At 41.5% G+C, this 26,284-nt stretch overlaps 1 protein-coding gene across 1 annotated transcript in view; it reads right to left on the bottom strand.

Annotated features, from left to right (window-relative positions):
- JAKMIP2 (janus kinase and microtubule interacting protein 2) overlaps positions 1-26,284 on the bottom strand; it is a 63,666-nt gene that overhangs the window by 15,845 nt on the left and 21,537 nt on the right. Inside the window, exons 2-13 of the mRNA XM_075164431.1 lie at positions 19,816-20,085; positions 14,590-15,087; positions 12,391-12,600; positions 11,393-11,491; positions 9,312-9,458; positions 7,443-7,583; positions 6,488-6,544; positions 4,515-4,634; positions 3,914-4,042; positions 2,840-2,923; positions 2,475-2,537; positions 802-900 (exon numbers count right to left, since the gene is read on the bottom strand). Coding sequence (XP_075020532.1) covers positions 802-900; positions 2,475-2,537; positions 2,840-2,923; positions 3,914-4,042; positions 4,515-4,634; positions 6,488-6,544; positions 7,443-7,583; positions 9,312-9,458; positions 11,393-11,491; positions 12,391-12,600; positions 14,590-15,087; positions 19,816-19,944 — 1,776 coding nt within the window. The 5' untranslated portion in view covers positions 19,945-20,085. The remainder of the gene's footprint in view (positions 1-801; positions 901-2,474; positions 2,538-2,839; positions 2,924-3,913; positions 4,043-4,514; positions 4,635-6,487; positions 6,545-7,442; positions 7,584-9,311; positions 9,459-11,392; positions 11,492-12,390; positions 12,601-14,589; positions 15,088-19,815; positions 20,086-26,284) is intronic.

The following is a 26,284-nucleotide window of genomic DNA, read 5'->3' as shown; positions in this document are numbered from 1 at the left end:
TTCCAGTCCTTCAAGCACAGGGCTAGAGAGGTGCACTTCTCCCCACAGCAGCACTCTCAATGAAACTTGAACTCTTGTCTCATCACCCTTGCTGAAAGAGGGGAAAAGAACAAAGCCAGAATAATTTATAGATCAGCGTAAGATTTTCATAGGGGGAAATAGGGCTTTGAAGACCCTGAAGAGGGAACTGTACCTGCGTCTCTGACTTCTTAGAGGAACACTCTACTCTTCAGCTATTAAAGATAAAAGTACGCTCAACATTTCTTTCTCCTCCAAGACCTGCTCAGGTTCATGAAAAAAAACCAAAACAAACCCCCAAAAAACCTGGATGCCTACTCTCAGGAGAGATCTTAGCTGTGAACCAGGATGCAGCCCTGAGCAAAGTACATGAGGATGGGGTTTAAGCCTTGCTTATTTGGTTAATTTAAATGTAATTAATTTCTGTTGATTTTAGTAGACTCCAGGCCAACAATAAGAACAAAGCATGTTGACAACAGACTGCTCCAAAGTACTAGAAAAACCATATCTGCAGGTGTGGTACCTAGGAGCCATGCTGACATTAATCAGCTAAGCTTATCTACGCACACTGGGCACCTAGCTTAGAGAGAAGTGAACCAGTCAAGTATGGAGCTTACCATTTCCAGGATATATTTCAGCTCACAATTAAAAATGCTGGGCCTGATTTGTTACTATGTTATATCACTACAATGCTTGTGTAAACACTTGATTAAAGTTGGTGTCCAGTGCAAGTGCACTAGTTTAATTTGCTACCAGCTCTACTGTAATGAGCCCATCCATCACCTCCAGCTCAAGGTTGCGGAACTCCAGCAGCTCATTCTGGTCTCGAGCATCCTGCAGCTCCTGTTGCAGACGGTTGTTTTCTGCTTCCAGTTTCTCTATCTAATAGAAATATGTAAATTCAGGATCTGTGCGATGGTTACAAGAAACATTGAATATTTGGTGAGTAGTAGTTGAGGTAGCATAGGCAGTGCAAAATCCAAACTCTCGAGACGATTCACTACTCGCTGTTTTACCTCAGTGAGTCTTTACAGGTGAACTTCTGCTCATCACCTTCCTAAACATCATAAAATGCTTAGGCTGGATGTTTTCCTAAAAGAATCCAATCCCAGTGAAGATCAGCGGGGAAGTTAACTCTTTAGAGGTGTCAGGTTAGCTACTAGATTAGTCTGCTTTAGCTATTAAACACACTGCTGCTCTCATGGTAAAGCACAGGGAGGGATGTGGGAGGGATGTGGAGACATCATTATTGGAGGACTCTGGGAACAGGTTGGATAAATGTCTATCAGGAAACAGCTGCACCTGCCTTGGAGAAGAGCTTGGGCTAGATCAGAGATTCCCAGCGTGTAGTACATGAAGCACAGATGGCACGCAGGGAGAGCTGTCTTGGTGGAGGCAGTTACCTGAGCAGCCATCCCACCCCGTGCAAGCGCTTGTGTGAACGGCACGGCAAGCATCCCCACATGAGTAGTTCTGTCAGCAGATAGACTTAAATAACACCCGTTGGCCAACTGTCTATAGCTTGCTTGTTGTGGACAACTCCACCACTAGCTCCTCAGCCTGCTCTCTTCTGCAAGTCTCCAGCCAGTGCCAGGACATGTATTTTGCAGTCAGGTTGTCTGAGTAGGGCCCAGACAAGGACAGCTAGGGAGCGTGGTAAGGCTGAGGTCAAATGAACCCCCATAGGTCAGTTTGCCTGGATGGGGAAGGATGGCACAGGGCTGGAGACTTATTAGGTGTGTTTATGGAAGGGGAGAAACACAGGCTAAGAAACCTCATCTGGGGAGGTGAGAGACGGCAGGAGACCTGGTGCGGGGAGTTACGGCCTCTTGCTGATGGCAGTCATATGTATGGCCACTGCTGTTACTGTTGGTAATATGCAAACAATGTCCTTCGTATCCTTATATTCCATGATTAAAAATATATACATACATACGAATATATATACACACACACACACAAACAGATGATATTCCTAAATGTACCAAGGGACTGAGCAGTGCAAGTTCCACTGGACCTAGGGATGACTTTAAGCCCTTAATAATTTACAGAGCACACAGGGACTAGGAGTATGAAGGGGTCCTATTGTTAGAGGGTGATTGCATTTCTACTGCTGTTTCACACCCAGAAGCTAAGCTCAAACATCCTGCCAGTGCAGCAGCAGCAGCAGCAGACTCTTCAGTGCAATGTTACTGGAACAGAAAGGTCTGCGCCTCGGAGCCAGAATGATGAATAGAGCTTCCAGCTCTCAGGCTGGAGCTTACCAGCAGAGCTGGTGCATCACAACTGCCAGCAACAACAGCGCCTAAGCAGAGCTGGAGAGGGCTTGTCTTTCCATATGTTATCCTGTCCATATTATTCTATGCTACCTATAAGCACCAGACTGCATGTCCAAAAAGCGTATTGCAGGATCCAGATTACCCTTCAGAGTGAACACACAAAACTTGGGAACATACCTTGTCTAAAAGCTCTTGGTTCCTCTTAATGAAAAGCTGTTTGTCTTCCACCCAGTGCGAGTCCTGTTGGATGAAGCAGTACTATTACAGAATAATCTAACTCCATGAGATTGGGCACATCTATTGAAAATTGGAGCCACAATATTCAGGCTTTAAAATCCTACAGGAATGAACTGTCATTTACAGAATAACAACATATTAGTCTTCCAAGCTGTGGCAAGGCTTCTGAACTCGCTAGACCTGCCTGTTTACTGAACAGCAACATTACATCTCATGGAAGTCTATACTGAAATTGTGCTAAGTATTTTGTAAGAAGAGCAGGTAAGATCCAAAATAGGAAAAAACAATACACAAGAAGTGCTTACCTGCCCTTTCTGTGCCAAAGTTTTCTCCAGATCTTCTATTTTGGCTTTATATCTCTGGACTTCAGCTTGGAGCTGCTCCTGAGCCTGTTGAAGTCAGGCACAGCATTAAACAGTAACACAAACAGCAATGTGATTGGTATTAAAAGGAAACCAAACACAGCAGAGTCAGGGTTTATGCTGTTGCTTCCACTGAGTGAGTAAACGTTTCAAAGGTTCTGGCTCAGTGATGTTTTGTGCCACCCCTCAGATTGGCATACAGATGACACAAGGTAGATCAGCCCCCTCTCCCCACCCAAGCCTGTTATTACCATGTATTGCATGAGAGTAGCGAAACACAAGCTCAGGTATTCAGGGTGACACGCTTTGCTCAAAGACCCTAGTAAAGGGCAGTTCCTGAATTGAAGAAAAGCGCTTAGGAGATGAGAGCAGCAAAAGGTAGTGGAAAGAAGCAATTATAACTGCCTGGGGCATCTTCAAGAGCTGACTCAACAACGTGCTAAACAACCTGGTGCGATCTCACGGCTGACATTGCTTTGAGTTTGGGCTGCAGACTGCCTGAGGTCCCTTCCAGCCTGAATGATTCTATAATTTTATTAGAGGGACAACATTTTTAGTCTTGGAAGGTTTACTGTAGTCTGCATCACATTCAAATTTGAATGTAATTTGCATTTCTCTGTTAGAAACATTCAGGTGAATATTCCTAAAGTTGGTGCAATGTGCGCCTTTGTGAAAACCCACAGGCCTCCATTTACCTTTAAACCCCAACCCCTTCACATCTGGGCAAAAGATGAGAAAACCCTTGTGATTCTGTGCCAAACTGCAGAATTGCCTGCTTTGGCATGCCTGCCTAACTGCAGGGTTTTCAGGTTCAGGTGGAAGACAGCCCCCTGTAAACTGTGTGATTGTGTACATTCCTAATTGTCACTCTCTTTAAATGTACTCAGCAAATGAGTGAAACGGACATCTCCGAGTTGTATGGATGTTGCGTGTAACTCCATTCCCTTGTATGTCACTTTGAGGGGTTTGTCTGTCCTGATTGCAATGAAATGCTTTTACCCTCAAACAAATACTGACCTTGGCTTCTCTTTCGGCATCTATGATGCCTCCTGTCTGCTCCTGCAGTAGTGCATACGCTCTCTGCAGGGCCTGGTACTCCTTTGTCAGCTGTCGAAACCGCAGCTCTGATTCTTCTGCTGCTAATCCCTGAAGGATGAGAAAGGACATGTCTAAGCACCAGACAGCAGAGCGCTGCCAAAGCAAAGAATGCAAGTGTGATTTGTTAAGCACAATAGTTGGTTTACAGGTCTTCATTCAAATGGCTTTTTTGGTGAGCTTGCTGTGATATGAAGTAATAATAATGTGGAATTTATACAGCATTTATATGTCTTTAAGCTAAAAGAAATGTGATAGGTATTATTTTCTTGAAGGGGGAGAGGAAAAAAATCATCTCAGATTGCAATGAAGTCATAGGTGTAGACTCTATGGACTAGATTTTGAAAGAACCTCTCAGCATTTCAGTGTATCAGTAACCAAAATTGAGGCCAAACTTAATGAAGAACTTATCACTCAATATGCACTATAAAAACCTAAGTGTTTTTGAGAGCCTGGCCACTTGTTTTGGAAGTCAAAGTCTCTTGAAAACCTGTCCTTGCCTATGGAAAGAGTCAGATCTTACCTCATCCAGATCATCATCTGGGGTTGCTGGTGTTCTGTCTGTTCTGTATGAGGCCACAGAGGATGTTTCAGAGTCCATGGAATCATCATCGTACCCAAAAACTGTATCCACCACATGTCTCTAAAGAAGGGAAAACATGATTTCTGAATCCTCCTGAAAACAGGTAGCATGAGTTTCTGATGGGGGGGGAAAGGTTAGTTCAAAATCACATTGCTAGTTACTTAAAAAAGGCAAGACATGAAAAAAGAGCAATGGGCTACCCCTGCTCTACTCTCTACTATCTCCAAACAAACCCAAAGGGAACCATATTGAAGATCAGGTCTTGTGCTGGTGGAAAATGAGTTTGCTGATTAATTTTTCTAAGCTGAGGATCTGGCTCAGTCTAAAACTTGGAAAACATAATGGAAGCAGCAACATGCTAAAAGAAAAATCTCTGCCCTTGCAGGAAAGCAGGAGAATTGTTTGTTAACCCCAAAGCTGTTCAGAAGACATCTATCAAGACTGGCATGCAAAGATAACACCAGGAAGAGCTGGAAATGTGTGCAGAACAGGGAACCCTCCTTCTTCTCTCATGGACACTGCTGATATTTTTAATATCTCAGTGCTTCTCTCACTGATATTGCTGTTGGAGTAAGTGAGTGAAATCTACGCTAATATAAAACTAGCATGAAGAAACTTTTCTCTCACACAGCTTTCCAGTGCTATAGTAACTGTCATATGTTGTAAGAGATTGCTCACATTACACAGTTTGGTTGTATGTCTGACACCTCACTATCCCCAATTTCAGAAACGGAATTAAATCAAATGAAAACCTGTGAGTCGTCCTATGAAGGTATAGATGTTTGACCCTGCAGGTGGTTTCAGGGTACAGATTTAAGCATTTAAATACTTGGCTTATGAATAATTCTGCAGACAAACTGATCAACGAGCATTTAAGATGCACTTCTGCCTTGCAACATTTTTCACTTTTGCTGACAGGTTACAACCTCCTAAACCTGGAATCTGAATCACACAAGAAACATGTACCAAAGATGCCAATAACCTTTTGCATATAATATCTTTTTTTGTTCATTATTTTTGCAAGCGAAGACAATAGCCATATTCTCCCATGTTACAATTTCTGGCTTAGAAATAAAGTTGACCGATGAAAATACTTTTTAGTCCTTGTCTTGCAGTTACGTCTGCTGTGTATTGCTTCAAAACCCATATAGAAACAATGTGATGACACATCTAGGATTTACTGGTCTGAAATTCTCCCTGTGTGTAGGAGAGCGTTGCATTACTTTCACAGAACATGGCTGAAGTATTAGGGGATGTCCTTGGAGGACAAAGAGCAACTAAGCTCTGTTTCCTATGCAGTATTTCTGCTTTCTGGAGGTGGGATGTGGCTGTTGCAAAGTCATTCTTCACATCTAGTTGATAAAGGAGCTATTTGAACCACTACTGACTACTCAGCTCTAAAATTGTTCTAAATTATACCCGCTTTGGACTCAACCCAATTCAGGGTAATACAAGGGGTAGCCAAAGGCCTGTGGAACTGAGCAGGAGAAAATGACACTCAATTTCTCAGGCAGAAACTTCCACTTGAAGAACAAAGATGCATGAGGATTTTGGTTTAGCCCATATACGCTGTGAAAAATAGATAGCAGAAGATAGATGGGAAGGTCTCTGGAAATGTAAATATATCTCAGCATAATAGACCTTGAGACCAGTATTTATAGAAACCAGACGGAAGGAAGATTATTACTATTTCAGAGAGGGGGGGAAAAGCCCCGTTTTGCTCAAAATAAAATAGATACGTAAACTTAACTGAATTTCAAAGTGGGATTAAAAAGCTCTCCCAAAGTAACTAAGGTGTTTATAAACCCAATCACTAAAGCAGATTGTTATAATCCACAAAGCTCTCTTTAACCGGATTGCTAATACAGAGCCTGCTAGTATTTTTATAAGCTGAAAACAATTCTTCCTCTTACCTTAATGGGCTTTGAGCTCCTTTTATGCTTTCTGCGACGAATGAGTTTCTCCCTGTCCTGGAAAATAAGATTAAAAAGTTATTCTCTCTTCTCTTGTTTTCAGCTGTAGAAGGCCAAATCTACAGAGGAAATAAATCACTGGGCTTCCACCGACTCTCTGTTCATACATTCAAACAGGAATCTGATTCCAGGTGGAAGGGAGGATTCATATCCAAATCTGTACATGTGCTACCTGAAAACCACTTGAAGAAGGAAGATGGGATATTTGAAAAAAAAAAAAACCACACTTGTTGTGCAGTTGCCTCGACAGGCTGTCAAACGACAGGCGCTGATGGATTCCCTGTTAAAATCACTGGGAAGCCTGTTGCAGAGGGACTGGTTTGGGCTTTGTATGAGAGGCTGCCTCTGTCTCAAAGTCATTAAATGATGGTAGTGTTGATCTCACCACTCCTAGCAATGACGTCTTAGAAGAGGCAACAGCCTGTTTTGGAGTCTCTTTCTCCTTCCCCTCAACATCATAATGCAAAGTCAGCTGAAAAAGGGACTGTCAGTATTAAATGACAGTCCAGCTGCACACGCTTTTCCAGCACGTGATATCACACTGTGTGCCTACCTCTTGTTAAAGGAACTTTTTAACGGTAGCTTAGTTATAATGGTAAAACAGTTTGGCGCAGCCCCGCCTTGTGAACATGTATGTATCTTCCCAAGCTCCATGGTTCTTAGTCTGCATTCATTTCTAGAGCTCAATTCACACACAAGAGTTATACTTTTTGAGTTGTAGGGGCCGATGCCCCACCAGAAATTCAGTTAAACTGCACCCACGCACACCTACATCTACAAAATTTGCAGGTAAGATAAGATATTAACTCTCAGACCTCTAGTTATAAGAAGAAATACTATCAGTGGTGAACTGTTCACAGGAATCATTCCTAATTTCCTGGTGTTCTGGACATACCCTTGTTAACTCATCAATTATGTTCTGTTGTTCTATGACCTGAAGCTTTAAGAATTCAGTTTCTTGTTCCTCATTAGCTTGATCCAGGTCATTGAGAGATCTTAATTTCTTTAGAGGAGGATGTGATGTCATTTTTTCTCTCTGTGGTAAGAAGAAGAAACACATAAAATAAGATCCAGCAATTAAAAGACAAAAAGACCACCTTTCGGTTAAAAAATAGACATTATCTTGCATTTAAGCTGTACAGCCCTTTATATATGCTTCAGCTACACTATTTTTATAACTTTATTAATACCCACCAGCACTTCTTAACAATTATGCAGCACAGCAAGGCCGAGTTCTTCAACCAGAACAACAAAGCTTTATCTATTTACTTACTGTGTGGCAATATAGCCTCTACAGCAGCCCTTAAAGGTAATCTCCTCCTTTGCCATGCATCAAGATGCCCCAACATGTGGCAAATATAGTTGAACCCCACCACCACCAGTGGGTACGCAAATAGTATCTACTCCCATGACCCCATGCCCTTACTAATACCCATCATATGGCCATATACAGTGAGTAAATAGACATGCTGTAGTCACGTGAAAGACATGCATCCAGTCAGAGGAAGAAGAAAGGCAAAAAATGTGGTACCAGATCTATTTTAACTAGAAGTCCACGTCCTGCCTGCTCCTGAGCTTATGTGGGAGAAGAGATGGCTACAGCCCGTGATAATTACTCTAGCCACTCACAGCTTGCTAACTTCCATAATTTGGGCATCTATACTGTAAAGAGCAGATGTCAGGGAGTTAAGTTAGAACATATGTGCTGTCTGCACATACATGCACCAGTAGTGCTGCCCACTGATGCCTAATGCATGCAGATTCCCAAGTCCCTTCTCTTTGCTGTGGGAGAGCCCAAGGGGCTGTGTTCTGTACTACCACAGCTGTGGAGGAAGAATTCTGACCCGTGACACCTGCAATAAGTTTCTGTCTTCTGGGCATGGGTGAATTGCAGAGTCTTAAAGTGGATTAACCTTGTAACACTAAAGCCTTTTTTCTATAAGACAAGAAAGTGAATCTCACCGTCTCATCCTAATTGGCAGGAAAGCTGCAGAACAGTCAGCCTGCTCAAGGTGAGGACAGTGGCTACTGGAAGCCAGAGACAAGACACACAAACACACACTTAGCAGGGGAAGTCGTCTCAGCCTGCCAGCTTACACCTGGCAACCCAGAACTTCCACCTCCTTTTTTTTTATCAATGCCAAAGCAACATCAGTGCATGTGTAGGGCCTGGATTCTGACTGATACTCAGGGCAATTCCATTTGGAGGATCTACAGACATAACTGCTTTGACCCCGCTTCATATGGCCCTAATATGTGTTTCCCATATCCATCTACCGTGCCTATGTTTTATGGAAATACTGTATGTGCTCAGAGGCAGACCAGAACTTCACTTTGCGATCATCAGCTCTAACAAGAATATGTATATTTAAAGATGAACATCATGCTGGCTGCAAACATCACTCTTAACAGCTTCCTTTTTGAGTTCCAGATGAAAAATAGTACAGTGGGATATGACTCAATGATACAACTATTTTTTTCTTTTTTTAAAACAATTGAAACTCAAAATTCTGATTTTTGGGATAGTATTAAAGACTGTGATTATGCATTCACTTAAATATATTGCACATGTATGCATAATACACAATGTTATAGTATGTAAGTCTATTATATACAGACCTAAGCATGGCTATATCTTATCAATAGTATTACACTATATACAACATATTTTCTCTATGTATATACATGCATACACTATGCAGATGTGGCCACCATAACAGACATAGATCATACAGTAATCCTCATTTTGCTCTTCAGTACCAACCATTTCTATATTTTCTTTAGTGACTGCTTTGAGTTTATCTTCCATGCGCTGCAAAGACTGCATAAGTTCATCATTTCTCTTCGTGAGGCACTTGTTCTTTTCCAGAAGAGGTTTACATTGTTTCTCAGCTTCTCGGACACGCTTCAACTGGATTGATAATAGCAATTAATAATTGTAAAGAATCCAAATAAAAGATCTTTTTTCTCCCTCCTTTGTTAGAAGTACTTTTGTTACTTCCCTGTTGGACTACTGTCCCAGTAAAATGCCAAAGTGATCTAATGGCACTGATGCTTAGTTTCCATAACTTACTTTATCTATAAATCTCAAAGCATAATTCTGCATATTTGTTTCTGAAAGATGGCTTTATCTATGGGAAAACTCAGACATACAGGTGAAGAAACCCAACACACAGTCAGGCAACTGCAAAGCTCCTACAAAAGTCTGAAATGACCTGTGCTTTATTTGCAAGAAACCCTCCGATTTTCTCATTCAAAGATAGATTTGCATAGGTACCTACTCAGTCTGGATCACAGCAACAACAACGTAATGTAAGTCTGGTTTTTAATGCCACACAGCGAAATACTCGTGCACATGCACAATGAACTTCGTTTTAATCAACAAATCGCATAACATTTAAACAACAAATCCCATAAGATAGGAAGGTATCTTAGGGCATGCTTGGAAGTTCCAGTATTGGTACAATTAGAGTTTTAACCAAGATCTCTTCCACTGAAAAATTAGTTCCATCCAGTAATACTGAGTGTTTTATAGATAGAATTTCTTTTTTTAAGGGAGGACAAGGAAGATGGTGTGTGGCTGTGGAAAGATATCATCTACCTAACAAAGGCACTGTCCCAGTTCTGTATTACTGTTCATCACCAGGAGGTTCCTGCCCCTTGCAGTTCCGCTGGGGAAAGGACCGAGAGAGTTTTCTGTAGCTATTAAGGACAGTTAACCACATTTGTTTACATCATCACATTATCTTACTAGGCTATTTAAACTAACCCAACGATTTTGTCTGAAGCAGGTTAGCAGGTACCTGAAGATCCCTTCTGCTAACAGGAAAGGGGGGAGCAGCTAGGAAGTGGTTACATCTTTGATCAGCACAGTTATGGGCAAAACAACCATTTGTCCTACCCTAAGAATGAAGTTAGTTGTTGCTGGTCCGAATGTATCTTAAAGTGTATAGTATTTCCAGCAGTACTCCTGGCCACATTTAACAAAATGTGTTCATTGTAGTCACATTATGCAAGATACAGCTTAGAAGCCTTTTAAAATGATTTTTTTTTCCTTGTGAAAAAATAGGCTGAATATTTAACAACATGCCACAGCTAATCAAGCTGACTCATCAGACTCCAAGCTATTCAGTGTCACAGAAATTTGAGGGTTGAGAGCTTTTCAGAACTGAAGAGAGACTGAAGAGAACATATTTGTAATTTGCAATCTTGATAAGTCATTATTTTGCAAATATTACATTAAGAACATCAAGGAGATCCAAGTCAGCTAAACTGATATGAAAGGAGTGCTCATTTTACTCCTAGCTCAGGAATAAAAAAAAAAGAAAAAAAAAAAAAAAAAGAAGAGTTGAATTTCACCACCCTCATCCTTAATCACAGAAGTATGGAGAGGTTAAAAAGCCAGGGTGCTGACTTTAACACACAGGTATCACCACCTAGGAGTAAATCAGATAAAGAGATCAATTCACTGTTGTCCATTCTCCCTAGATCTGATACTTAACTGTTCTCAACCTGGTCAAATACCAGACTACAGACATTATTTCATTTACAAGATAAGTCTCACCATACACTGTTGTATGCTCAAAAAGTCAAGGAGGGAACATAAGCATTCATGTAGAAACCTACAAGCCTCTGCCTCAACTTCCGTTGTGATTTTGTACTCGTATAACTTCAATGAAATTAGTTTAATTCTAGGATAAAAAAATCATCCTCAGCCTCCTGAGTGACTAGCCCGATGGATGGAAAAGGCATATTCATGGCTGGCCATCACCCTTGGATCCCCCTCTCTTTGCCTTTCCCTATGGCTCCTGACCTCCTCTGTCTGATAGTGCAAAGCTCACACACCAGTTCATTTCGTTCGTCAACGAGCAACGTGTTCCTGTCTTCCAGCTTCCGGATTGTGGCATTCAGTTCTGCTATCCTCTTCTGGTTTCTGCGCAAGTCCTGTTTGTTGGCAACAACATAATACAGTTACTGATTCTTTTCAAAACACACTCTTGGGAAAAGTATCCTCAAAAACCACACACCAGTCAACTTAAGCTGTCATCATCAACAAATTATATTTATGGGTTTTTGCAGTATTGAACATGCTGGCAAAAATATATATTTTTTGGCAGAAAGTATCTGGTTTGGGGGATACTTTAAGATTGAAAATTTTCAGTTGTTTAAAAAAATAAAGAGAAAACAATCAAACAGATGTTGATTTTTTTTTTTTTTATGATGGGGAAGAAAAAGCAAAAAACTAAAAGATTCTAATTTTTATTGCCTTTTCCTATACATTGCTTCTATTTGTTGAGCCACTATATCAGGTGAAAAAGTAAGGACATTCCTTTCAGTATCAATTGCATTTACTTTCTTATTCCTCATTTGCATATGTGTATAGATACACATTTGTTGTGTAAACATCATATACTTAGTCAAACCTCCAGTTTGCATGCTTCGTGAATGACAGCAAGGGCTGTATATGTGGAGAATAAGACAGAGAAAGAGGAGGATCTCCTAAGAACCTCTCGGATTCCACCCCCCCAGCATTCTCCCTGCCCCTCCCTGCCCATCTTCCCAATTCTATCTGTTTTTGAGGATGCAGGCTATCCAGGTATGCTCATGGAATGATTCTTTCAAAGGTGCACTAATTATTTAAGTTGTTTTATATTCATAAATAGAGTAACTGAGGAAACAGCCTTAGAAAGCTTTCTCCCACTAGCATTCTCTCTGAAGAATCTGCTCATAACTTCTCTGTAGTGAGTAAGAGTAGGAATGTTTTCCTAGGGCCTGAGAAAATATTTAAGCAAGAGAAACACAGCCATGTTTTTGTTTCGCAGGGGCCAGTAAAACCTGCGTACAGGGCTGCTGCAGTGCTCCGAACCATCTCCAGCCCTTCCTGGGATCTCTCTCTTGGGACTGCTCATGTTACACTCTGCCTCCTTCACCAAGAAGAGCTGTTCATCCAGAGCTTCCTTCTGCAGCTGCAGCTTCTGCACATAGCCTGTCTGTGTCTCCAGTTCTTTCTCCAAGGAAAATATGATCCTGTCTTTAGCCTTGATCTCGTCCATCTGAATGAGAGAAACACCAGAGCAATATTACTGTGTAAAGGCAACAGCATTTCAGCCTTCTCCAATCTAGTAGTATATTATTTACTTAATAGTGGTGTTCACCATTTAAATTTGCTATATCATACTGCACCAGGCTTGTAAAACAATACACTTTGAGGTTTCAGCCATAACCATACATTGGCACGGTAGCAGATTCACCAGCCTTATACAGAGCGAAGCCCAGGAACTGAGCGTGGTGCGACGTGCTAACGGGTAATTGGATGAAGAGTTCAGGCTTTCACATTGCATTTTGGTCAGTTATTTATACTAGTGAAAAATAAGTATAAGCTCTGACAAAACAAAAAAAAGTTTAGACTGGCTCCTGCTCGTGTAAATGGAGCTACATTAGCTGAGACAGTAGAGGTTATGGTCCAATTCTCACAAACAGAAGATCTGTGCAGACCCTGTATTTCTTAAAGCTGATTGCCATGTTATTAATCTTCTGCTGAGTGCAAACTCAAGGCTATTCATTTTATTGTTACTTCATTTCTGCCTATCGCCCAGGACTATCCAAGACAAAAAGAAGTAACTCTTATTTCACCTCACAGCAACTTTAAGAATGATGGCTGAGAGGAAAATTTTAGATTAAAACTTAGAAGAAGATCAGCCCATACAAGCCTTGCAACCATGAAAATTGGTACTGAGCTGCTAACGTCACTGAGCTCAAGGAAATTTGGTGAACCAGAATTTGCAAATCACTCTGGCAAAATAAAAGTAGTATTATCTGGGAATGATACGAACCATTCCCTGAAAGCAAAAATTATATTTATGCTAAATTTTGCCTGAAGCTGCCAAAGATACTTTCTGTTGTTGCAGCTTTCTAGGCTTGCTGAAATCCTCCCCAAAGTATTTTTCAAATTAATAAGGCTAGATTCTGATGTCCATTAACTAGATGTCACTCTGAAGTAACTTCCTCCACTCTGATAGCAATACCACTACTTGCTATTTGGAAACCACTTGTGTAAGTCAGATAAAAATAATTCTGGAGTTATTCAGGGTTCTTCTGTGCGTAAATAGCCTTCAAAAAAAGCCTTTCATCAGTTGCTAAAATCATACAATACATATGTGGAACCTGAGTTGATCTTAATGTTAGTAAATGTCTCAGTTTTATCCTGAATTTTACTGTAGTTCCTTTTTATACTAAACCCCTGAAAATAGATCCTTAATTTCAGATGAGGAAAAAAGTAGTTTATCCTCATGGCTACACAGAACTGCAAATGGGGATCAAAGTAACAAGAAGGATCAAAATTCAGAAGGCAGATATGAAGAATCCACCACTTCTAGTCTGTACTACATCATTGAGCATTTTGGCAACACAAGAATATACCTCCAGTACAGAGTCTTCGAATTGGGGAGGGGTGTGGGGAGGAAATCACTCTTGACAGTTTAAATTACCATTTCTTTTACTTAACTGTCAAATCTTGAATTCCAGTTTTCAAGCCAAATTTTCCACCGTTGCAAGCAGGTCCAGCTCCCCGGATGACGGGGAAACATGGCAACTTGCACCATTGCTAACGTGGGCCTCATTTCGTTCATTTTCCACAGCAATTACTGAAGGCTATGCCAAGACCAAACCAAAAGGCATCTCCCCTCCTGCCATGGTTTAATGTGTTTAGGATACCATCACAAGGGCTAGAGAGACTGAGAAACTGCAAGTGCAGTTGCAAACACTTTTTCTAACGCTTCGCCTTGCACGTGAATTAGCATCTCAGCAAGCCAAATCCTTACGGATTAGGCCAATCACTCTCCTACTTTAAGGTGTTAGCTGCCATCACAGTGGCTGCTCTAGCTGACTCACCATGATCTATTTACTGCTGAGAAATGACAATGAGAAGTTTTTAATACTTTTGCAAACGGAGGCGCATTGCAGAGTTCCGTTATTCACAAAAAGCTAAGAGGCACAAGAGGCAAACAGCGTGAGAGAACACATGAACTGTTTTGGTTACTGACCAGGCGGCGAATATCCCTTTCACTCTCCCATTTGATCTTGGAAATGGCTTCCTGGTGGGACTGATGCTCACTCCGAAGATCCCCCGCCTTGATCTTATCAGCTTGGATCATATTGTTGAGGGCCTCATCTACCTGCTTTTTGGCAGACTTCAGTTCAGTAATTTCCTGCAGAAGCTTAAGGCGCTCGGAGTCGAACTGTTTTCTGGCCTCTTCACGAGCCTCAATAGTCAGCGCTGTCCTTACTTTATCACTGCTCCCATCCCGCAGCGCACACAGCGCTGACTTGAGGCGCTGGATTTCGCTGTCTCGGACTTTCACCATCCGGGTCATCTCCTGCTCGTGCTGTTTGATGAGGTTCTCCCTCACGGCCTGCAGCTCCTTCATTTTCTCCTCATGGAGTTTGGCTTTTAGCTCCGTGATCTGCACGGTCTGCTTGCGCTGCTCCACCTCGCGGATGCGCTTAGTTTCTTGAGTCTTCTCTCTTTCAAGTTTAGCAACCTGCATTGAGATAAAATGAAAGTCACCTGCTACCAACATAATGTTATCAAAACAAGCCCACCCAGACACACAGCCATGTCAAATTGAGGAAGACCCTGCTGCAGGCCCTGCAGATCCTCCACCCTCCTACAACAAAACATGGGCCAACTCCTGGGGCATTCACATAGATTTTACGCTGTCTTTACTCAAGCCAAAACAACCCTGTCTTCTCCAGGTGTCTGGCCTCATGCAGTGACACTACATGTACTTTCAATATTTCCTTAGGAAATAAGGCTCTGTGTATATGCGTGCATTTGTCTAATAACTTTTTAGCCCATTAGCCAACGTCGTCAAATCAACCAGAAAACTGGAGTGCTCAGAAATAGCAAGGTTCCTACAACTTTCATGACCATGGGCAGTCAATCAGACGAGAGAGAAGCGCCTGCCTCTATATGATCCCAACTAAGATAAGGTGCAAGTCTGAAAGTCCAGGAAACATTTCATCTTTTACAGATGCACTTACCCATACATAGAGCTTTAATAGGCATTTGTAGTCACTTCTTAGACACATATCTACAGAAAAGCATGCTTCACTGGTTATTACGCTTATGGAAGAGCTAGTTTTACTTAAAATGTGTCCTTTGTTACTCTTTATTAACAACAGTTTTTAAAGTTCTTTGTCCATAGCTTTGGAATCAAAGTTACAGAGCAACCTACCAATCCTCAGTACACTTACACTAATATATCTCTAGGTGCAACTTCATACCCCTGAGCAATTCCACAACAGAAACCTGTGTGAACCTACACCAAAGGAAAGCAATGGATAAGGAATGGTTTCAGTTCAAAGCAAACTCGGTCGGTTTGTTATTTACAGTGAAAAAGAATGGGGTTTCAAAGATTGTAAGAACTTCTTTGTTAATTCCTTTTTAAATAAAGGCCACAAAGAATGAGGAAGAGAGAGCAAATCTTTCAGAAAGAAAAAACGGGGAAAAAACTGTCAATCTGAATAAACATAGTAGTAGGTCATCTGAAAGCCCTCCAAGAGACACTGGTGGTGTAGCCTGCAGGCCTAACTGATTACTTGGAGAGGATTTAGTGAAGGTAGGAAGTGCTACCAGCTATATGCAGAGTTGATTGACTTTTTTTTTCTCCCATGCTACCCCCATCTTATTTCAGATATACCTTTCCCAAAATAAGCCATTAGAAGAGTTTGAAAGTGTACTTTTACTTCTGTTTCAATCACCAAAGTCATTCTGACAAGTAACAGACTCTAAAAATGAGAGGCATCTTCCTCAGAAGGCTCCATGGAAAACAAATCTGAAAGATTCTCCTAGAACTCCCTCCACAGAGCTCTAAGATGCACAAAAACTTTTCAAAGCAAAATATTCAATACATATGTTTTTTAAAGGTGGTCTGCACTTGCAACTGCCACTGACTTCTCTGGAGGACTTCAGAGGCTATTGATGCAGTAACTATTTGTAACTATGTGTAATAATATAGTTATTATGTCATATGCAACAAGAAGATTTTGCAGCCAAGGACTAAAAAGGAGCCTCTTTTAATCACATCTGTATGAGTCATGTGAGATGTTAAAATGCCTTTACTACATAGATCACTTCTGGAAAGAAAGCCACACATAACCTTAGCCCCCCAACCCCCAAGTCCTTAGGACAGGTTTTTGGGTTGCCTTCACTCCTTTGTCATTCTAGGTTCATCCTTGATTTTGAATACTCGTGACTAAAAATGAGCCTAATGCCCTCTTTCTTTCTTGTAACACATCTCTTCCTTTTTAATAAACAGGGAGTTGAATGCGCTGCAAAACAAGGTGCAATTATCGTGAGTGATCCGTTCTGGCATGACATAGAAAGATATATCTAAACTTTCAACAAAGTAGTTTGGGTATTCACAATGGTGCAATGTAGACCCAGCCAGGGCCTCAGTACAACCCCAGCTAAGCTTATGGCTATTAGTTTCCAGGCTGCCTAGTTTATTAAACTGAAACGCCATCAGATATTAGGCTGACTTATAGATGTACCATTCTGATGGGAAGAAAGAGAAAGTGAATGAGGACCTCGTGGGAAAAGATTATTACATTTGAAGTAATGGAAAAGTTCAATAAAAGACCACAATGGCCCAGAGGTTTCTACCCTCTTTGGATTCATTGGTAGAGTGAACTTATTGCTAGCAGAGACAGGAAAAGTCCAAAGATCCTATTTGTTTGACCCCTTTTGTAGGATGAACACTTTCTTAAAGCTCCTTCTGATGTTGTGGGTGACTGCCCAGTTTGGCATCCTATTTCTAACCTGATTTTACAGATGAGGCTGTACCAAGATGTCCAATCTGAGCCTGGAGGAGGAAAGAGCTAAAATCTGAATTCTGGATTAAAATAAAATTTGCAATGATGCCTGCTCCTCTCAATCCAAACTGCAGAACAATTCAAAAGTGTGATCTACTTCCTGAGACTGTAGTTTTTGGCCCCCCACTACTCCATGATGACAATTCCTCTAATATCGTGAGCACTCAGTCTGATTTAGTCACAGGAATGGATGAGAGCACCGATGGATGGGCATCCCGAGAGGTACTGAAGCATGCAAGCAATTTCGTTATTTTGTTCATGTTCTGCTCACCTCCTTTCCAGTGTTACTCAAGCACATTTAAATATTTCAATAAGCTTTTTTGGTTTTGATTTCAAGACTTTCCTATTCTTGTAACTCTCATTATTTTGGGCCATCCTTGATGTGATGTCTAGTAACAAAAATCTGCACTGGCAACTTCCGTATTGGAATTCCATAGCTGCAGTGATAACAAAAGCAGTAAGACTCAGAATATAGTGGAAGGCATTACAGAAGCTCCCTGGGCCCTCAGTTTTCTGGCAGCCAGCCTGTGGCTCCTTAAGAGAATAACTAAGCCTTGCCTGTGTGCAACACATGAATGCCAAAGCTTGCAGGAAAAACAAATGAATCAAAAAACATTTTTGCTTTCCAAGCCTGTCATCGACCATCTATGAAAGAAAAGGCTGCAGAATGAGTTTGAAAGAGTGATGATGTCTGCTTTGTTGCGGCTTGCAAATCTTGTCTATTTTAAAAGGTTGCAAATTAATGGCTATAAATCTCAGTGGTAGGTGAAGGGAGAATGCCCCCAGAGATTCTCAGAACATCAGATAACACAGAACCGGCTATTCTTGCTTTCATTCAGCTTCTCCTAAATTATACAAACCAACTTCCACTATACTGGCTAATAGTTGTCCAAGATTACCGGTATGATTAACCTTGATATATTGGCATGAACATCTGTCCCTAAAAGAAAGAAATTATGAAAAAGACCTTAGAGGCTGAAGGATTTGTGGTTATTCAGGTTTGGAAGCTAGAGGCAAGTCATTCTGGGTTTATTTGCCCAGGACATATGCTTATCTGCAAAGGAATCAAAGACCCAGGCTGATGGACTTCAATTATATTCCATTTGGAAAAACAATGTATCACTAGGCATCATCCTTTGAAAATGTGGCTGCCACCAGACTGCGGGTGGGGGATGCCTGGCTGCAGTTAGCACTGCCTCCAGTCCACTTCATAAGAATTCACCAGGAGCTATTAAACAGACGTTTGTTATCTTCGCTGCTCATAAAGAACACACTGCTAAACCTGAAGACTGCCTTAATCTCACTCATGTTCAGGAAACTTTAGCACTTACCATGTAAGGGTTTATTGCACAAAAGCTGTACTCTGACTACAAAACACAGACATATTGTGCTTGCCACTAGAAGCATCTCTAAATGAAGAGGGAGCAACGCTGTGGAGAGCAAAAAGTACACTTCTTTGCAAAGCCACTTCAGCATCACCTGTGGGAAAATTGATGCTGCTTGCAAGGATTTTAATAGAATGTGGGCAGGGTATGTGCTGAGTAGGTGTAAAACAACAGCCAGTATTTTATACTTGGATAACACCCAGCCCATTACCTTTTTACAGGTTACAAAAGCTGTAGCAGAGTAAAGAGATATTATGTGTTTTGCAAGGGCTGCCCTAGCATAGACAATGCAGGAAAAGAGAGTGAAAAATTCAGCAGAAGATGTAGGCAAGAGCTGAAGCTGCAGCGCGCAGCCCTGAGGTTGTACCAAAGGCTTCTAAAATATATGGGAGGCACCTCAAACCTTCACAGGTATGTCTATACTATAGGGCCATAGCTATACCCTGCGTACATGACACTCAGCTGGCTTTAGACTAACTTTACATATCTGAGACTGTAACTCTGGCAGACCATTGGTACCTGAACTAGCTTTAAACAATGCATACATACCCTAGCGTACACAATACAGTTCAGCTGCACTGCAGATGGATTACAAGGGTTCACATGGACTGTTGTGCTATACATTTAAGGAATACTTCGCTCAACTTTGAAATGAGGGCATGTCTTGCTGAAATATCAGCCATTCAAAAACCAGCAACACTACACAATTTCTAAACACTGAGTGGATAGGATGAAACCCACTAACTGGAATATGGCCAAAGATGTTACAAAAGACATATTGCTCCACTTGAGGGCCAGAGGCTTCTTAAACTTGTACCTCAGTAAAAAGGAGTCTTTTCCACAGAAGCAACAGGACATCCACAGTAAGAAAACGTTGTATGTGGGGAAAGAATCAAACCACTGTTCTAGGAAAGAGTTGCGTTGCATCTATTGATTGCTGTGATACTATTTTTTTTCATTCTCTCCTTCAGCACAGACACTGTTATTTAAAAGCAAACCCTCACTCACCTTAGATTTCTCCTGATGCAGCTCAATTTGAATGTCTGTTAGCTTGGTCCTGAGTTCCTCATTGGCAGCCTGTAGGGCAACAATCAGTGCCTCAGGCTTTTCGCCCTTGCTACGTCCTTTTTTTGACATGGTTTCTTATCAGCGAGAGTCCACGTGTTTAATTATTTCAAATATGGACTGCCATCTTTTTCTGTTCCTTTCAGTGCCAGTTAGTTCAGCACCTACTGCGTGACATTCCTTAAGGTCCTGGACTCAGCTGCTTTGGAAGTCCTGCGAGAAATAAGACATACTATTATTTGTCAGTGGACACTGCAGCATGACAGCTCACATGTTTACAGAACACAAGAGACAACTCACTTCTCCACACACTGCAACCGTTGTCTGAAAACCTGCAAGGGAGATCCCAGCACAATCAGGCTTCTGTATGCAAGTCTGGCATACTAACGGAGATTCCATATATGCCCTTTTCCTGTTCTCAGAAAGGGCCACCATATAATGAAGATAGGAGTTTGTTTACCGTAAGGATTACTGCTCTTGAAAGTACAGGACTAGAAAGAACAGGTCATTTAATCCAAGCCTTCCAGCCTGAGGTAACCACAAAGCAGGCACTTTAGTCTCAAGGATCTACCAACAGTAACGTCTTCCTACCTTTCCCAACCCTTGATCCCTCCAAGATCCTGTGCCAAACTCAAAATCTTTCCACAACACACCTACAATCCGCCACAGGAAAAGAGGAGAAGTGCTGAAGTCCTCACCAGCACTCTGGGTCTCTGTAGAAGCTGAGAACTAATGACATGCGAAAGCCTGTATCAGACTAGAAATTGCCCCCTTTGCAAAAAAAATCCACCAATGGTTTCCATCAACTGAATTTTTTGGGGAAAATTCTGTCCTAAGCCAAAGCGATGTGGTAAGCTTAAACCCAAGCACATCAGCAAGATATGCAGATCAGGAAGCCAAGGGGTTTTTGTATACTACTAAGAACACGAGTGTTCCTCTGTCCCATAAAATTAACTTTTATTTTTTAGCATTTGTCTTTGTTATTGGCACTGACTGACAGCCTCAGATAAAGAAGTCTACCTGCAAAATAAACGTGGTTTTGATAAGCTTCCTAGAAATTTCTGTGTCCATGTGTCTCAGCACTGAACAGGGATTGAGATGGTGCCATGTTCATGTTCACACAGACACTCTGACATTCCTACCACATCCACGAAAGCTGCAGAAATGACACACATCCTTTGAGATGATAGCAGAATCCTCAGTAAAGAATGTCATTGTAAACTGAAGAAAGCAGATTCACTACTTCTTGCCACACTGATCCTGCTATTCTGAAAACACTGTCCTATATCACCCAGGGCTTCCTATGCTGCTCCCAGTTACAATACCTCTGAAATCTTGGCATTGCATCGTATGGCTAGCAGCAGTTCATAAAAGATTAATGTTTTCATTCAGGCATAAGATATCTTGGACGTTTAGGCTTGAAAGAATAAAGACAGATAATTAGATATCATCACCCTGCAGATAGAATGCTGCGGTGCTACCCAAACAGCCACTGCATACGGACAGCGCAGACTAGAACAGCAGCAAAAAAGCTCACGTCAAATGGCAACAGAGCACGCACACTTGAGTTAGGAAAAGAACACAGTAAAGGGAAAATCCAGAATGAGGTGCAAAAAACACATTCTCAGTCTTCTGTGAAAGGGTAATTTATTCCCTAACAGCTAATCAAACACATTTATTTTTTTTCTCTGCAGATGTAAAACACAGGTTTAGCATTTGTATACAAAGCCATTCTAGAGGCAGCAGTGATACGCTGTAGTGCTGAGACAATAGAAACTTCTACTAATGCACAAGGGCCATATAGCCCAAATATGACTTGGATGCTATTTACTGGGGAGTTCTTGTGATTACTTCTGCTGCCTCTTTCCAGACATGGAGTCAGCAGTCAGCCACAGCTCTAGCGATACCAGGCTCTTCTGGTTTTCCCTGAGAGAAATTTAGAAAGGTAATCCAAGTAGGAATGGATTAGGGGAAAAATATCCATTGAAAAAAGAAAAAGGAACTGAGGCAAAATTTCTGTTACCTGCAAGATGGGCTCCAGGAAACATTCCTGACAGTGGAAAATGCTTTAACAGAAAGAGAAGTGTTTCCAAGCCTAGGAAAGGCACAGTACCACAGAGGAAAAAGAAGTAAGAGGGGCCTAATTGGTCACTTCCATCTTTTAGTGCTATTCTTCTTTGATTATTGAAATAAAGTAACTACCTCCCAGGATGCCAGGGGGATGACACTAGGCCTAGAATACATTAACAGAGCTGATGTTATAGCAGATACAACATCTATATGAAGCCACACACACACATACATATGCTTATACTCCATTCAGCAGAAAGAGCAGGCTGCTTCATTTTTATCTCCTCTTCCAGAATAACCCCCAGAAGATGTTACCCTGCAGTTAACTGGAAAAAAACAGTATGTGCCGAGCTTTACTCTGTCAGCAATGAACGTGGGAGCTGTAGCCTCCAACATTAACCAAAACATATCTATAAAACTCAAAATGCTGCCAGTCACTTTATCTTCTTTTTTGCTTCGTTATCTATATTTCCTTTCTAAAAACCACTTTGCACTTCTTTGTTAAATTCCCTCACTTCTCCAGCTTTCACCTCTCCCAAGACCTTTCTGAAGATCAGTGTCCTACAGGGCTCCTCTCGGCACGGGGCTGAGGTGCCCTCACAGTAAAGCTGTAGACCTGCCCTCATTTGAGCCCTTGGATGTTCTGTCACTTACAAAGCCTGCACATCAATATGACGTGCATTGTGGGCAGAGGACCACACTCTACCTCTAGGATTGCCTTACTGTCACTGGAGTCTCCTGGCTTATCTCACAGCCATTCCTGCCTTTCTCTGTGCACACACTGATGGGGACCAGCTGATAAACCCCCCCACCAGCTGGAAGCCTCAAGGATAGAGAATGAAGATTCATTACAGGAAGTATGGGTCGCATCCAGAAAAGGTAAGGGTATTTAGGAAAGAAAGTGTAGGTATATTTGCTATTTAAAAAATGTAGGGATAGTTGCACAACAACAAAATGCCCTGTGACTTCTCCCCACTTGGAAGAATATACTGTGAATGTCAGTCAAGTTTTTAAAATCAATGGAGGATAAACCCATGAGCATGAAGCTGAGAGCATGCCATAAACCTGCCTTCACAGTGCACTGCGTTCTGAACTAAACGTAAGACTTAGTGCTGCATAAACTGTAACAAGTATCCTTATTTGTAATTCAAAGACCTTATGGCCAAATATGAGAGTTTAGATAGTCGTTGCCTTTGTTCTCATTGCTCTCTCCTCTTCCCCTCCTCAGCTCTGTCTGGATCCCAGTGCCCATCCCATTCCCATCTTCTTTTCCAAACTTTTTGGAGTCTTCCAGGCAATTCCTGAGACCACTGAGCGTGGGACCCCAGCACTGACAACAATCAGCACTGCCGAGCTGCTGATCATGAGCTGAGCAGACAAGGCTTCAAGGAAAGTAGGAAAGGGCAAACAGACAAAGCAGAACATTTTCTACTCCTGTGAAAGGAAAAGTGGGATATAAAGCATGAAATTATTCATTCTCAAAACACCAGCAACTCAATGGTTTAGAAACTGAAGGTGGTGGTTTTTTTTTTGCTTAGGAGTCCCCTTCCTTCCTTACTGCAAGCCTACATGGTTCATCGCTTCCACTAGCATTGTCAGGTTTAATATTATCCTGCAGGCTCTTCCAGCAAAGTCCAGCTCTCATAGACGTGCTGCTAACAGTAAATAAATAACAACTTTGGGAGTTCTGTTATTTTGCACGCAGTTTGCCATTTGATACAACTGATGTTTGGTCAAAACATGAAGATTTGCTCTAGAAAGCAAAAGGCATTATTTAATAACTAAAGCCTGCATGATAATCTTTTGACATGCAAAATACTGAGAACCAGGAAGCACCAGAACCATGTAAAATGAATGACAAGCATAGGTACGCGCTCTGTCTACCTGGCTTGTAAAGAATGAATGTGATAGAGCTGGGAATAATGTCACCAGGAATTCAGCATTGTGTGCAACTTTCCTGGTGAATGAAAAGAAAATCTGTACAGCATAAGGATGAAGCAGATGTCAAGGATGGCAGAATGATTGATGAATTTAGAACTGCTCTTCAGCAGTCAGTGTAAACAGTGCATCCTAAAGGACCACGATCTTATTCCTGCTGAAATCACTGCAGACTGCCATCTGCCTTTTCCGACCTGTCTCTGAGAAACAGACAAAGAAAATCTTCCAATTTGCCCAAATTAAATGGAGCTTGGAAACAGGAATAAGCCCAGGAGCAGTACTGTCCTCCTCAATCTTCCGATAGCTTCTTAAATTGAAACTAGATGCAGATAACTCCCTGAGTCTTGATGCAACAGCAGGGAGGCCCTAAACAGCTCTGAAGCTCCTGCACACCTTGGCAGATACTAGACGGCAAGTCCTTCAGTTACAGCACACCCACCACCCCCTATCAGTTTACCTAACGGAGGAGAATCTGAGCTGGGTTACCAGAGGTGAATGAAGCACTTCAGGTATTAATGGCAATTAATTTCAAGAAGTCCCAGCTCACGGGACTGGCTGCAGTTCTGTTCAGGAATTCTCTAGCAACAGGAATGACTGCACAGGAAGTATAAGAGCCACGGGCACATTATCACTTCCCCACCTTAGCTTCCATTGGAAGGAAACCTGCATAGTTTGGAAGAGAACCACAGCATATTCCTACTGTGTCTCTTGATCTGGACATCAGGCTGGAGAACCAGACTTCACAGCAAGCAATGGGACACATTTGCTCTGCAGTCTGAATGTGGTTTTCAATGCCCAATACCAGAGCTTTAAGCTTTTTTCCAATTTTTGCTTTAATAAAAGCATTTGGCAGCTGACTCAAAATGCCTCTGATAATGCCAAGATGATTTGCACTGATGAGGCTACCAAATAATTGCCCTAAAGTCATGGGAGAGATGTCAGTTATACCATAGAAATCAGAGAAAAAAAATTTACCTCCTGCATGGGAATTTTACCCTTAGATCCAAAAAGAGATTTACTCAGTTATTTAGGGTACTGCTCCACAACCAAACCAAAAAGTACAATGGTGATTTTCTTACACTACCGAGTGTAAATGATGTGTGGAATAAGTTTTACTGATGCAAAATCTTGGTACAGGTGCACAGTACACAAAAACAATTCTTACGTTGTGAAGTTTTCACATCTGTCTAGTAGGTAGACAAACCTTCTCTCTTTCCCAAATCACAGCAAAATAGGGTTTGGTTAGACCAGTTATAATTAAACCAAGGACTGACACTGGTTTTAATGCAAAAAGGAAAAGAGATGAGCCACAGGGACATAAGCTCTTCCTCCTTCTCTTGAAAACTGGTGAAATACCGCTCCCTGGAATTCACTTGTCTTACATCAACACAATGGTAGCCATATCCACAGCAAGAGACCAAACAAAACTGTGTCAGGGGAAGTTTAGACTTGACATTAGGAAACATTTCTTTACCAAGAGGGTGGTCAAACACCGGAAAGGGCTTTCTAGAGAGATGGTTGATGCCCCATGCCTGTAGTGTTTAAGAGATTTGGACAATGCCCTTAATAATTTGCTTTAACTTTTGGTCAGCCCTGAAGTGGTCAGGCAGGGGGACTAGCTGATCGTTGTAGGTCCCTTCCAACTGAAATATTCTATTCTATTCCGACACAAAGGATAACAGACCAGACGAACCTTGCAAATTTAGTCTATTGATTTGAATGAGTATCCCATTGAGACATAGGGAGATATGTAATTGTAAAGATATGTTATGACTCTATTTTATGTAGAGCAGCTCTAAATAGGTAGAGTGAGATTGGTCAAAAAAATGTACCCCTGAAACTGCTTTTTCACTGGATCTTCCATTTAATTTGAGTAAATTAATATTTCAGGCAAGAATTATCTTCTTTCTGTAGAATTCTTTTTCATTGAAAGACCGTTGCGATATTCAGATGCCCAAAGTTGTATCTTTTCACCTGTCAAGGTGGCCTACCATTCTTTCAGAGGGAAGGGTCCAGTGAGTTTGTCAGTTCTCCATCATACTGCTTTTAATGCATAAAGCTTGAATTTTATGCCAAAGTATTTCTAAATATCTGCTTTGCCAACGCTTGCTCGCAGACCCTTGCATACTGCAGTGAGGGAATAACCTTTCATAAAAATCCTTAATATCTTGCAATACCACATACTCCCCACAGGGTGCTAATTATATTACTGAAGAGCACTGTCCCTGCAGTCTGCTGTGGAAATCTAGGCAAGTTAGGAGGCTAATTTCACCAGCTGCCATGTCCTTACTATACTGAGCACTCTCAATTCCAAAGCAGGGAAGAGAGCCAACGAGATGTACTGGTTCTCAGCACCACACATGATCAAATCCTAGATCTTAAGTCTGAAACAAAACAGTTTAGT

Source organism: Calonectris borealis, chromosome 15 (assembly GCF_964195595.1).
Source record: "Calonectris borealis chromosome 15, bCalBor7.hap1.2, whole genome shotgun sequence".
NCBI classification, from domain to species: Eukaryota; Metazoa; Chordata; class Aves; order Procellariiformes; family Procellariidae; genus Calonectris; species Calonectris borealis.
The sequence above is the reverse complement of the archived record's forward strand: the minus strand, read 5'-3'. Positions and strand labels throughout refer to the sequence as shown.